General features: G+C 52.5%; 1 protein-coding gene across 1 annotated transcript; it reads left to right on the top strand.

Moving 5' to 3' along the window:
• Window positions 1-2,937: 2,937 nt before the first annotated feature.
• Window positions 2,938-13,037, top strand: ARPIN (actin related protein 2/3 complex inhibitor). Its single transcript, XM_084869303.1, has 6 exons — window positions 2,938-3,140; window positions 5,525-5,600; window positions 6,437-6,569; window positions 8,826-9,032; window positions 10,145-10,308; window positions 12,948-13,037. Exons 1-6 carry the CDS (start codon window positions 3,049-3,051, stop codon window positions 12,954-12,956), a joined length of 681 nt encoding a protein of 226 aa, XP_084725429.1. The 5' UTR covers window positions 2,938-3,048; the 3' UTR covers window positions 12,957-13,037.
• Window positions 13,038-13,883: the final 846 nt, after the last annotated feature.

Genomic DNA, 13,883 nt, shown 5'->3' with positions numbered 1-13,883 from the left:
ACAGAGAGTAGCTGGGACAGGGAGTGGTGGGGACAGGGAGTAGCTGGGTCAGGGAGTGGCTGGGACAGTGAGTAGCTGGGACAGGGAGTAGCTGGGACAGGGAGTGGCTGGGACAGGGAGTGGCGGGGACAGGGAGTAGCTGGGACAGGGAGTGGCGGGGACAGGGAGTAGCTGGGACAGGGAGTGGCTGGGACAGGGAGTGGCGGGGACAGGGAGTGGCGGGGACAGGGAGTGGCTGGGACAGGGAGTAGCTGGGACAGGGAGTGGCTGGGACAGGGAGTGGCTGGGACAGGGAGTAGCTGGGACAGGGAGTAGCTGGGACAGGGAGTGGCTGGGACAGGGAGTGGCGGGGACAGGGAGTAGCTGGGACAGGGAGTGGCTGGGACAGGGAGTGGCGGGGACAGGGAGTAGCTGGGACAGGGAGTGGCGGGGACAGGGAGTAGCTGGGACAGGGAGTGGCGGGGACAGGGAGTGGCTGGGACAGGGAGTGGCGGGGACAGGGAGTAGCGGGGACAGGGAGTAGCTGGGACAGGGAGTAGCTGGGACAGGGAGTGGCGGGGACAGGGAGTGGCTGGGACAGGGAGTGGCGGGGACAGGGAGTAGCGGGGACAGGGAGTAGCTGGGACAGGGAGTAGCGGGGACAGGGAGTAGCTGGGACAGGGAGTGGCTGGGACAGGGAGTGGCGGGGACAGGGAGTAGCTGGGACAGGGAGTAGCTGGGACAGGGTACATCCAAGGCCCTGGGAGGCCTGGAGGCCGTGACGCGGCAGGACGAGCTGCCTGATACGAAGGCCTGTCACGGATTTTCCTCCCGAACAAGGCCTGCCCTGTTTGCATTTATCGACGCCACGTGATGGATAGGTTTAGTTCTTATTCTGACATCTTATTTTACAGGATGTCTCCTCTCCCGGGTGCCTTCTTTGTTGTGCGTGTCTTTGGCTCTGTGCCGCGTGTGTGTGTGCGTGCGTGTGCGTGTGCGTGTGTGTGTGTGTGTGTGTGTGTAAATTCTCTGTGTTTGTGGCCCTTTGGCATTCTCACTCTGGAACCCCCAGACTTTGTCAGGACCAGACAGACGTTGTCAGGTCTGCTAGGGTGTGATCTGACGTGTGAAGACCTAAGACTCCAGCCTGGCCTTTGTGGCTCAGTGGTTGAGCGTCGACCCATGCACCAAGTGGTTGCCTGTTCGATTCCCGGTCAGGGCACATGCCCAGGTTGCGGTCTCAATCCCCATAGCAGGGCATGCAGAGGCAGCCGATCAATGTCTGTCTGTCTGTCTGTCTGTGTTTCTCTTTAAAAAAATTATTATTATTATTTTTAAAAAGCTCTAGCCGGTTTGGCTCAGTGGATAGAGTGTCGGCCTATGGATTAAAGGATCCTGGGTTCGATTCTGTTCAAGGGCATATGCCCGGGTTGCAGGTTCAAACCCCAGTGGGAGGATGCAGGAGTCAGCTGATGAACAATTCTCTCTCATCCTTGGTGTTATTATCTCCCACTCCCTCTCCGTTCCTCTCTAGAAACAAAACAAAACAAAAAACAAACAGAAAACAGCTAAGCCCTAGTCGGTGTGGCTCAGTGAATAGAGCGTCAACCTGTGGGTTCGATTCCGTCAAGGGCATGTACCTGGGTTGCAGGCTCCTCCCTGCCCCCCTGCCCTGGTCGGGGAGCGTGTAGGAGGCAACCAATCGATGTGTTTCTCTCACATCAATGTTTCTCTCTGTCTCTCCTTCTCTTTAAAAAGAAAAAAAAAAAATGAATGGAAAAGCATCCCGGGTGGGGATTAACACACACACACACACACACACACACACACACGGCTACAGCCCTGTCCGGTGGCTCCGTTGGTTGGAGTGTCAGCGCACCCTAGCAGGGGACATTTGGACACAGGGCAGTGGGGAGCCTGGGTCCAAGAATATCAAGGGAGGACAGAGAGGGGCAGTGCTGTGCTCTGGAGCGAGTTTATTACTGTTTTTAAATTATATATCTTTTTTTTGATTGATTTCAGAAAGGAAGGGAGAGGGAGAGAGAGAGAAACATCCATGATGAGAGAGAATCATGGATCGGCTTGTCTGTCTCCTGCCTGCAACCTGGGCATGTGCCCTTGACCGGAAATCGAACCCGGTACCCTTCTGTCCGCAGGCCAGCCGGTGCTCTGCCCACTGAGCCACACCGGCTGGGGCCCAACCCCATTTTGCAGAGGAGGAATCACAGGCTCTGAGATTGAGGAACTTGTCCACAGCGGGAGTTCCAACCCCCTAGATCTGACACCCAACCCTAGGCCCCTGCGTCGCAGACCCCAGGAGCCTCAGCCATGGTGGGACCTGGGGCCGGGCCCCAAGAGCAGCTTCAGCGCTCCCCTCCCTAAACCCCCTACCCCCTTCCCCTTCCCATAAGGGCTTCTCCCTTTTCTCCATTCCTGTTCTCTGGAGCTGATCCTATAGGATCTCTGTTCTCCCAGAGCCCCTATAGGGTATCTGTTCTCCCAGAGCTGATCCTATAGGATATTTCTTCTTCCAGAGCCGATCCCCTAGGATAGGGGTGTCGAACTCAATCAGAGAAGGGGCCAAAATCTAAAATCCAGCCTAAATCGTGGGCCGAATGGTTTACTGAACAGTCATAAACTGACAATGTCATAAACTGACAGCGGAGTGCAGTGATGACAGCGCGGTGCGGGCCACATTGCAAGGCCTGGCGGGCTGGATTTGGCCCGCGGGCCTTGTGTTTGACACATGTGCCCTAGGATCTCTGTTCTCCCAGAGCCGATCCTATGGGATCACTGGGCCTCAGTTTCTCTGTGCGGGTATTGGGGCAGGGGTCTCCCTCTCCAGGAACAGGAAAAGGGAGAGAAGAAGGATCCCAGCCCACCCAGGGTCTGCCCAGATGCCCCCTCCCGGCGCGCACGGTCCCGGGGCGGGAATGAGGCGCGGCCCCTTTAGGTCCCGCCCAGGAACTCCGGGCGCCGCGGCCTTCCCGGAACCGCAGGGAGCGGGAATCGCTGGTCTCTGCTCCCGGTCCGGTCCCGGTCCCGGTCCCGGTCCCGATCCCGAGGAAGATGAGCCGCATCTACCAGGACAGCGCGCTCCGGAACAAGGCGGTGCGGAGCGCGCAGCTGCGCGGGGCCTGGGAGCCGGCCGCGCACCAGGGGTAACCTCCCCTCCCCGCACCCCGGCTTTTACTGGGGCTCCCCGATCGGGTGGGGGCTCCCGGATCCGGTGGGGTCTCCTGGGGGCCGGAGGGAGGAAAAGCAGGCGGTGCCAAAGCTCCTCCCTCCCGCGCGCCCCCTCCCCTTGGCACGCAGGCGCGGCGCACCCCCCTGACACCGATCGATCGATCAATCGATCGGGTTCAACCCTTGGAGAGCGTTGGGTCTCCACCCCCAAACCTGGCCCCAACGTGGGTGCCGGGTTCTCACGATCTCGGTCTCCACCCCCCACTCCCCCTGGCAGCCGCTTGCCAGCTGGCCCAGCCTTCCTTCTGGCCTGGGCACGGCTGGCACCGGATCCAGAGTCCAGAGGGGTATTGGGGCCGAGGGGTGGGGCGGGGGTGGGATGTGGGAGGCGCAGGCCTGCCCCGAGGGACCCAGAAGTTGGGAGAAGGAAGGGAATGGGCCTTTGAGGGTGGAGAAGGGTGACAGGGGCACTTGGGTACAGACAAGTTGCCATGTTTTGTACACACAACCCTCCCCCCCACCCCCACCCCCCACACGCCTCTCCCATTTTTGGGGTTCCCTGAACAGGAAATCCACACTCAGTTCTGCTTTCATGCAAAGTGGAATCAGGAAGTGGGGTTCCCAGCTCCTCTCAGTGGGAACCCCGCAATCAGGACCCTAGGCTTCTTTGCCTCCAAAATAGCCATGAGAACAGGGATGTGAGAGTGCTTTCAGCAGGTGAAAATGCCCCAGCCGGTCTGGCTCAGTGGCTAGATTCCGGTCCCGGGTTCGATTCCCAGTCATGGCATGTACCTTGGTTACGGACACATATCTAGTGGGGAGTGTGCAGGAGGCAGCTGGTCGATGTTTCTAACTATCTCTCGTCATTCCTCTTTAAAAATAAATAAATAAAAATAAACAGGTGAAGCCGAAACAGGTTTGGCTCAGTGGATAGAGCATCAGCCTGCAGTTTGAAAGGTCCCGGGTTCGATTCCGGTCAAGGGCATGTACCTTGGTTGCGGGCTCATCCCCAGTAGGGGGTGTGAAGGAGGCAGCTGATCGATGATCCTCTCTCATCGATGTTTCTAACTCTCTATCCCTCTCTCTTCCTCTCTGTAAAAAATCAATAAAATATATTTAAAAAAATAAATAAACAGGTGAAAAAGGAAAGATTTTTTAAAATTTTATTTTATTTTTTATTTATAAGACTTTTAATTTTTTCTTTTTCTTCTTTTTTTTTTTTATTGTTTAAAGTATTACATGTATCTCCTTCCCCCCCCCCAACTGATCTTCCCTCTGTCCCATGCCCTCACCCCACCCCCACCCCCAAGATTTTTAAAAAATTGATTGGTTTGACTTGAGAGAGATAAGCATGAATTTGTTGTTCCACTTATTTATTCATTGGTTGATTATTTTATTAAAAAATATTTTTATTGATTTCAGAGAGGAAGGGAGAGGGGAGAGAGAGAGACAGAAACATCAATGATGAGAGAGAATCATTGACCAGCTGCCTCCTGCATGCCCCCTACTGGGGACCAAGCCCACAAACTGGGCATGTGCCTTTTACTGGAATCGAACCCGGGACCCTTCAGTCAGCAGGCTGAAGATGTTATCCACTGAGCCAAACCAGCTAGGGCAATTGGTTCTTATATAGGCCCTGACCCGGAATCAAACCTGCAACCTTGGTCTAACCCAGTGGTCGGCAAACTCATTAGTCAGCAGAGCCAAATATCAACAGTAATAAAGGATGAAATTTCTTTTTGATTGAAAACTTAAACGTTTTCTCATGCCACTTCTTCAAAATAGACTCGCCCAGGCCGTGGTATTTTGTGGAAGAGCCACACTCAAGGGGCCAAAGAGCCCCATGTGGCTCTCGAGCCACAGTTGGCTGACCACGGGTCTCATCAACCCAACTACCTAGCCAAGGCAGGAAAAATAACTTTATAGCAACTTAGACACCCTTTCTAATTTGGTTAAATAAAAAAAAATAAGCTCTTTTATACTTAATAAACACTGATTAGTTTACCAAACACCTTCATATACATGATCTTCATCATCATAGACCCAGAGTGAGATGACTGTTACCCTCCCATTTTGCAGATAGGAAGACTGAGTCCCTGGTGACAGTCCTCCCCGAAGGAGGGGCCATCATTTGGCCTTGCAGTTTGACAAGGTTCCCTCCTTCCCCCCTGAGCAGCACCCCAACCTTTGGGACCCCCAAAGGCATGGAGGCCCCATGTGGGAAGCACAGAGAAAGGGGCTGCTCATATACATGGGAGCTGCCTCAGTCCCAGTGCAGACTCTGAGCTGGGCCTGGAACCTGGGGCTCTCTCCTGACGACTGGCAGAGCCAGCTGATCCCTCCCTCTCATCCCATCCAGGGGAAATGGTGTCCTGCTGGAGGGAGAGCTGGTGGATGTATCTCGGCACAGCATCTCGGATGCTCATGGCAGAAAGGTGAGGATGCCAAAACCAGTGTGGCTCAGTGGATAGAGCGTCGGCCTGCGGACTGAAAGGTCCCAGGTTCGATTCCAGTCAAAGGCATGTGCCTTGGTCCCCAGTAGGGGGTGTGCAAGAGGCAGCTGGAAAGAAGGGAGAGGGATAGAGAGTTAGGAACATCGATGGGAGAGAATCATTGATCAGCTGCCTCTTGCACATCCCCCCATCAGGGATGTGCCTTCAACCAAGGTACATGCCCTTGACTGGAATCGAACATGGGACCTTTCAGTCCGCAGGCCGACGCTCTATCCACTGGGCCAAACCGGTTTTGGCTATCATTGGTATTTCTAGCGCTCTCTCCCTCTCCCTTCCTCTCTCTGAAATCAATAAAAATGTATTAAAACAAAACAAAAGCTGAAACCGGTTTGGCTCAATGGATAGAGCATCGGCTTGGGGACTGAAGGGTCCCGGGTTCGATTCCAGTCAAGGGCATGTACCTTGGTTGCGGGCACATCCCCAGTAGGGGGTGTGCAAGAGGCAGCTGATCGATGACTCTCTCCCATCGATGTTTCTAACTCTCTATCTCTCTCCCTTCCTCTCTGTACAAAATCAATAAAATATATTAAAAAAAAAAAAAAACCACATGTGAATGAATGAACGAATGAATGAATGGGTGTACGTATGGGTGGATAAATGGATCAGTATTGGAGTAGTGCACCGCTAGAATGTTTTTGGAGCCAAGGGTGGGGTTCCAGGGTGTAGAGTTTGGGAAGGGCTGCAGGGAGTGTGTGTGTGTATTGGGGGGTGGGGAGGGGGAGTGGAGCAGCCCCCTAACTCTCCGCCTGCCCCCCCAGGAGCGCTACTACGTGCTGTACATCCGGCCCAGCCACATCCACCGCCGGAAGTTCGACCCCAAGGGCAACGAGATCGAGCCCAACTTCAGCGCCACCAGGAAAGTGAACACGGGCTTCCTCATGTCGTCCTACAGTAGGTACCTCGGCCCTGCGGCCCGAGAAAGGGTCTTTGCAGCCCGATGGACTCTTATTTTATAAATATATATTTTAAGCCGAAACCGGTGTGGCTCAGTGGATAGAGCGTCGGCCCGCGGACTGAAGGGTCCCGAGTTCGGTTCCCATCAAGGGCGTGTGCCTTGGTTGCGGGCACATCCCCAGTAGGGGACGTGCAAGAGGCGGCTGATAAATGTTTCTCTCTCATCGATGTTTCTAGCTCTCTATCGCTCTCCCTTCCTCTCTGTGAAAAATCAATAAAATATATTTTAAAAAAAATAATAAATAAATATTTTTATTGATTTCAGAGAGGAAGAGAGAGAGGGAGAGAGAGAGAGAAACATCAGTGATGAGAGAGAATCATGGATTGGCTGCCTCCTGCACGCCCCCTACTGGGGGGATGGAGCCCGAAATCTGTGCCCTGAGGGGAATCGAACCTGGATCTCCTGGTTCATAGGTCGACTCAGCTACCCAGCCAAGCCAGCTGGGCAGCATGATAGGCTTTCAAGCCCATGTCTGGCCAAAACCGGTGTGGCTCAGTGGATAGAGAGTCGGCTTGGGGACTGAGGGGTTCCGGGTTCAATTCCGGTCAAGGGCATGTACATTGGTTGCGGGCCCATCCCCAGTAGGGGGTGTGTAAGAGGCGGCTGATCGATGACTCTCTCATCGATGTTTCTAGCTCTCTATCTCTCTCCCTTCCTCTCTGTACAAAATCAATAAAATATATTTAAAAAATAATAATAAAAAAAAATAAAAATAAAAATAAAGCCCATGTCTGGCCTGAGGGCCCCTGACTGAACCCTGTACCCTGTTCACGCAGATGATCCCAGTGCTTCTGTCCTCTCTCCCCCTCCCCCCGCCCCCTCAGCCTGGCAGAATCACCCATGAACCCGGCTCTGGGCTCTCACTGCCTTGGTGCAGAGCCCAGGTCACGGCCCCGGGGGGCCTCCAATTTGCTGCCAAAATTCTCGTTCGGGCCTTGGGCCCTTCGGGGTGTCGTTTCTCTCCCCGGGGTTGGCAGTAGCGGGACCTCTGCTCTCTACCCCTGTGAGGGAAGGTTTTTGAGGTTGCACGGCATCCATCCATCCCCCTGTCATTGCGTTCATCCGTGCTTCCCACAGCTCATTCATTCTCTGAGCATGGTCGTTGTTCATTCTCACCCGAGGATATTTGATATTATTCCCATTGACTTTTAGAGAGCGGAAAGGAGAGGCAGAGACAGAGAGAAACATCGATGTGAGAGAGACACAGTGATTGGCTGACTCCCGCATGTGCCCCAGCCAGGACCGGGAATCAAGCCTGCTACCTGTACGTGCCCTTGACTGGCATTGAACCCGGGACCCTTCAGTCCGCAGGCTGATGCTCTACCCACTGAGCCAAACCAGTTAGGGCTGAACATTTATTTATTTATTTTATTTTTATTTATTTATTTTTTTAAATATATTTTATTGAATTTTTTTACAGAGAGGAAGGGAGAGGGATAGAAAGTCAGAAACATCGATGAGAGAGAAACATCGATCAGCTGCCTCTTGCACACCCCCTACCGGGGTTGTGTCCACAACCAGAGTATATGCCCTTGACCGGAATCGAACCCGAGTCCCTTGAGTCCGCAGGCCGATGCTCTATCCACTGAGCCACACCGGTTTCGGCTGAACATTTATTTTTTTTTTTTTTACTAGAAGCCTGGTGAATGAAAATTCTTTTCTTTTCTTTTTTTTAAAATATATTTTATTGATTTTTTTACAGAGAGGAAGAGAGAGGGATAGAGAGTTAGAAACATCAATGAGAGAGAATCATCGATCAGCTGTCTCTTGCACACTCCCTACTGGGGATGTGCCCGCAACCAAGGTACATGCCCTTGACCGGAATCGAATCTGGGACCTTTCAGTCTGTAGGCCCATGAATGCTCTATCCACTGAGCCACACCGGTTAGGGCTAATTTATTTGTTTTTTTTAATTTCACTCGAGAATATTTTTCCATTGATTTCTAGGGAGAGTGGAAGAGAGAGGGAAAGACAGAGAGAAACATCGATGTGGGAGAAACACATTGACTGGTTGCCTCCTGCATGGGGCCAGGGAGGAGCTTGCCATGGAGGCACGTGCCCTTGCCTGGAATTGAGCCCGGGATCCATCGGTCGGCAGGCCGACGCTCTATCCACTGAGCCGCACTGTCTAGGGCCCTCCGTGCTGGTCCCACAGCGGGAACAATCCATCCTCTTGTGCTGTGTGCCTGCAGAGGTGGACGCCAAGGGGGACACGGACAGACTCACGCCCGAGGCCCTGAAGGAGCTGGTGAATAAGCCAGAGCTGCTGGCTCTGACCCAGAGCCTCACGCCCGAGCAGACCGTGGCCTTCTGGGTGCCCGAGTCCGAGATGGAGGCCCTGGAGCTGGAGCTGGGGGCCGGGGTGCGGCTGAAAACCCGCGGCGACGGCCCCTTCCTGGGTGAGCAGTGCAGCCCTCCTGTTCCCATTTGGCCTGGGGGCCCCCCCAAACCCTCCTGCTTGGAGATCCGGGAGCAGCCAGGTCTGGCCTCTGGGGGGACAAGACCCTTTAAGATACATCCCTAAATCCCAGGGCCGTGCCCTGAGGCCCTGGACACCCTGGATTGTGGGGTGCTGTCCAATCCCGTGGTCCCTGTGGGTGCCCTTTCCCACCGTGTTTCCCCGAAAATAAGACATCCTCCGAAAATAAGACCTACTTACGGGTTTCCTTCTGAGTGAAATAGAAGGCATCCCCCCGAAAATAAGGCCCCCCCCCCCAGGCTAACCATGAGAGATTTGGCCCACTGATCCTGAAAGAAATGGAGTCACAAGAAATTCACCAGGAAATTCAGGAGTTGGATGATTAGGATGATGTTCCAGAAGATGATGACGTGATTGTCATTGAATAAATGAGTAAATTCTTTTTTTTTTTTTTTAAAGAAATAACTTTTTTTAAAAATATATTTTATTGATTTTGTACAGAGAGGAAGGGAGAGAGAGAGAAAGCTAGAAACATCAATGAGAGAGAGTCATCGATCAGCTGCCTCTTGCACACCCCCTACTGGGGATATACCTGCAACTAAGGTACATGCCCTTGACCGGAATCGAACCCGGGACCTTTCAGTCCCCAAGCCGACGCTCTATCCATTGAGCCAAACTGGTCTCGGCTAAATGAGTAAATTCTTGATACTGTAGGATTCACAGTTTGTCTGGTTTGTGTTGACAACTACCGTACTACCATACCGTATACAGGTAATACATTTCCTTTATTTTCACTTAACAATAAATGTGTACCATATTCTTCATGGAAAAATAAGGCATCCCCTGAAAATAAGACCTAGCGCATCTTTGGGAGCAAAAATTAATAGAAGACACTGTCTTATTTTCAGGGAAACAGGGTAGCTGGGGCCTCATGGTTCGGTCCCATCCACGGTCTCCCTGAGGTCCACACCCAGGCCTGCAGAGAACAATGGCTCACGCCCCGGCCACAGGGACCCCAGGAGAATGGGGCCAGCCCCCCACGGGGTTCCCGCCCCAGGGAGAGAGGCCACTCAACTTCCTTCCTTCTCGCAGATTCGTTAGCCAAGCTCGAGGCTGGAACAGTGACCAAGTGCAATTTCGCTGGCGACGCGAAGGCGGGCGCGTCATGGACCGACAACATCATGGCCCGGAAGGCTTCCGAAGGGGCCACGGCGGAGACCCGGGAGCAGGGGGACGGGGCGGAGGATGGGGAGTGGGTAGGTCAGGGGAAACGACCATGGACTTGGCAATGGAGTGGTTTACCTCTTGGCAGGAGTTGTGCGTTTTTAATATTTTTTAAATATATATATATATCTTATTGATTTTTTAACAGAGGAAGGGAGAAGGATAGAGAGCTAGAAACATCGATGAGAGAGAGTCATCGATCAGCTGCCTCTTGGATGCCCCCCACTGGGGATGTGCCCGCAACCAAGGTACATGCCCTTGACCGGAATCGAACCTGGGACCCTTCAGTCCGCAGGCTGACACTCTATCCAGTGAGCCAAACCGGTTAGGGCTGTTTTTAATATATATATGTATATATATATATATATATATATATATATATATATATATTGCTTTTTAGAGAGGAAAGGCGAGGGAGAGAGAAAAACATCAATGATGAGAGAGAGAATCATGGATCGGCTGCCTCCTGCACGCCCCCTACTGGGAATCAAGCCCACAACCCAGGCATGTGCCCTGACCGGGAATGCAACTGTGACCTCTTGGTTTCTGGGTCAGCGCTCAACCACTGAGCCACACCGGCCGGGCTGGCTGGGCTTGGCAGGAGCTTTGTCCGTACCAGCGGCAGTTGTGTGTAGGACAAGGAGACAGCAGTGTGAACTTGACCCTCCAGCCTTGTTGGAACTCCGTGGCCTTCCTGAGGGTGTGTTGCATCGGGAAAATTCTTCAAGGTGTGAAGGCAGACAATTGGGACCTTCCTTTTTTTCTTTTTTTTCTCCTCACCTGAGGATATTTTCCCATTGATTTCTAGAGAGAGTGGAAGAGGGCGAGAAAGACAGAGAAATATCGATGTCAGAGAGACACCTTGATTGGCTGCTCCTGCATGCGCCCCTACCAGGGCCCAGGCCAGGGTGGAGCCTGCAACCCAGATACGTGCCCTTGACCAGAATCGAACCTGGGACCCTTCAGTCCACAGGCCAGTGCTCTATCCACTGAGCCGAACTTCCTAGGGTAGGGGTGTCGAACTCAATCAGAGAAGGGGCCAAAATCTAAAATCCAGCCTAAATCGCGGGCCGAATGGTTTACTGAACAGTCATAAACTGACAATGTCATAAACTGACAGCGGAGTGCAGTGATGACAGCGCGGTGCGGGCCACATTGCAAGGCCTGGCGGGCTGGATTTGGCCCGCGGGCCTTGTGTTTGACACATGTGTCCTAGGGCCTGGAATCTTTCTTTTTGGAGGATCTGAACTGTGCCCCTTTACAAGAAATCCCCAGAGATGTATACAAGCAAGGAACAGCCTGGGTTGTGGGCTCGATCCCCAAGTGTTGGGCACGCAGGAGGCAGCTGATCCATGATTCTCATCATTGATGTTTCTCTCTCACTCCCTCTCCCTTCCTCTCTGAAATCAATTTAAAAAAAAAAGCGGGACACAGAGAATGGACATGTGACTTCAGAGCAAGTCTGCAAACACCGTCACACCCAGCAACTACCATCAGCCAGGCGGAGGCAGCCATGCAAGGAATGCGTAATTCCTTTCTCTGTTCTGGGCGCTCTGCCCAGAGCGGCTAGGAAATGGCTAACTGGGTGCTCAGTAGTTTTTTTTGTTTTTTTTTCCTTTGTTTGTTTGCCAATGGTCAGCCCTCTAGTTGACCTCAGCCTACTCACCGCTTACTATTTGTTTTGGCGGAAGTGTATTTCACCTGAAGATCTGAATTGATGTCAAACGCCCCAAATGGAGCATTCAGAAACAGAGTCACAGAAAAATGGGCTGTTTGTCTCGGTGATGGAGATGACAGCCTTTGTCGGAGAAAACAGAGCACAGGTGGACGAGAGGGTCTGGATTTCCATTTGTCTTGATAAAGTGAGTCTTGCCGAAACCGGTTTGGCTCAATGGATAGAGCGTCGGCTTGGGGACTGAAGGGACCCGGGTTCAATTCCGGTCAAGGGCATGTACCTTGGTTGCGGGCATATCCCCAGTAGGGGGTGTGCAAGAGGCAGCTGATTGATGACTCTCTCTCATCGATGTTTCTAACTCTCTATCTCTCTCCCTTCCTCTCTGTACAAATCAATAAAATATATTTTAAAAATAAATAAATAAAATAAAAAATAAAGTGAGTCTTGGCCCGGCTGGTGTCGCTCAATGGTTGAGCATCGACCTATGAACCAGGAGGTCACGGTTCGATTCCCGGTCAGGGCACTTGCTTGGGTTATGGGCTCCATCCCCAGTGTAGGGTGTGCAAGAGGCAGCTGATCAATGATTCTCTCTCATCGTTAATGTTTCTCTCTCTCTCCTTCCCCTTTTCTCTCTGAAATTAATAAAAATATATTAAAAAATAAAGTAAGTCTTGGACAGAAAAGCAATTGGAGATGTCAGCTGACGCCCTGGGCCACCTCTAAAGAGGTGAGGCTGAGTCCTAGCCAGTTTGGCTCAGTGGATAGAGCGTCAGCCTGCAGACTGAAGGGTCGCAGGTTCAATTACCATCAAGGGCATGTACCTTGGTTGTGGGCACATCCCCAGTGTGGGGGGGTGTGCAAGAGGCAGCTGATGGATATTTCTCTTATTGATGTTTCTAATTCTCTCTTCCTCTCCCTTCCTCTCTGTAAAAAAATCAATAAAATATATATTTTTAAAATATGTGCTCACTTCACGTCTCTTTGCTTTATCCCCAGGACGACTGAGGTTCCTGGAAGAAGCCGTAACCCCGGGGCTCACCGACTCTGAGAATTTCTGCCATCGACTTCCCTTCTGCAGTTCAAGGAAGAATTTTTAAAAAAATGCCCGGCTGGTGTGGCTCAGTGGTTGAGCATCAACCTAGGAACCAGGAGGTCACCAGAAGCCTTACTCACTTTGAACAAGCCGTGCTGAGACCAAATCCAACAGCCACACCCTTCGCATCAGGGCCGCTGGCTGTGGCTCACGGAGGGGCCCTCCCTGAGTGAGAATGTAGCCTCCTAGTTTTTTGACAGCCACGGCCTGGGGGCAGCTGTGTCTCTGCAGGCAGGTGGTGAGCGAGTGCCCCAGCGTGGTTAGAGGAACTGGGCTTGGTCCTGGTGCAGAATTGGGAAACATCCCTCTTGTATATGCAAAGCAGCCCGGAGGAGAAGCTGACAGCTACTCCCTCTGCCCTGGGATTCTCCCAGTTCTTCCCTCACCTGTCCTCTCTGGTGCTCTGAGCCGGGGCCTCTGCTCTGCTGCTCAGGCCTCCTGTTCCTGGCGCCCTCTTCTCTCCTGAAGCTGCCAGTTCTCTGTTCCTCCTCTGGGTCTCCACCACCTTGGGGGTTCCTGCCTCCTCGCCTCTCTGTCTGCTTGTCTGGGGATACTGTGCCCAGGTGTGGCTGGCTGGTCCTCACCTTTCAGACACCCTCTGCCAGACCACATTTCTGATACCACCTTTTTCCCTCCTTTTTTTTCTTTTTTAAACAAAGCATTTTTATTTTATTTTTTTATTTCAGAGAGGAAGGGAGAGGGAGAGAGAGATAGAAACATCAGTGATGATGCTGCCTCCTGCATGGGAGATGGAGCCCGAAACCTGGGCATGTGCCCTGACTGGGAATCAAACTGGTGACATCCTGGTTCCTAGGTTGATGCTCAACTACTGAGCCACA

The sequence above is a fragment of the Pipistrellus hanaki genome (genome assembly GCF_964339955.1).
Source record: "Pipistrellus hanaki genome assembly, chromosome: 21".
In the NCBI taxonomy this organism is placed as follows: Eukaryota; Metazoa; Chordata; class Mammalia; order Chiroptera; family Vespertilionidae; genus Pipistrellus; species Pipistrellus hanaki.
The sequence above is the reverse complement of the archived record's forward strand: the minus strand, read 5'-3'. Positions and strand labels throughout refer to the sequence as shown.

Coding starts and splice junctions, on each gene's coding strand:
- ARPIN (XM_084869303.1), top strand. CDS start 3,049: ATGAGCCGCATCTACCAGGACAGCGCGCTCCGGAACAAGGCGGTGCGG. Junction 5,601..6,436: donor CGGATGCTCATGGCAGAAAG/GTGAGGATGCCA, acceptor CTGCCCCCCCAG/GAGCGCTACTACGTGCTGTA. Junction 6,570..8,825: donor CTTCCTCATGTCGTCCTACA/GTAGGTACCTCG, acceptor GTGTGCCTGCAG/AGGTGGACGCCAAGGGGGAC.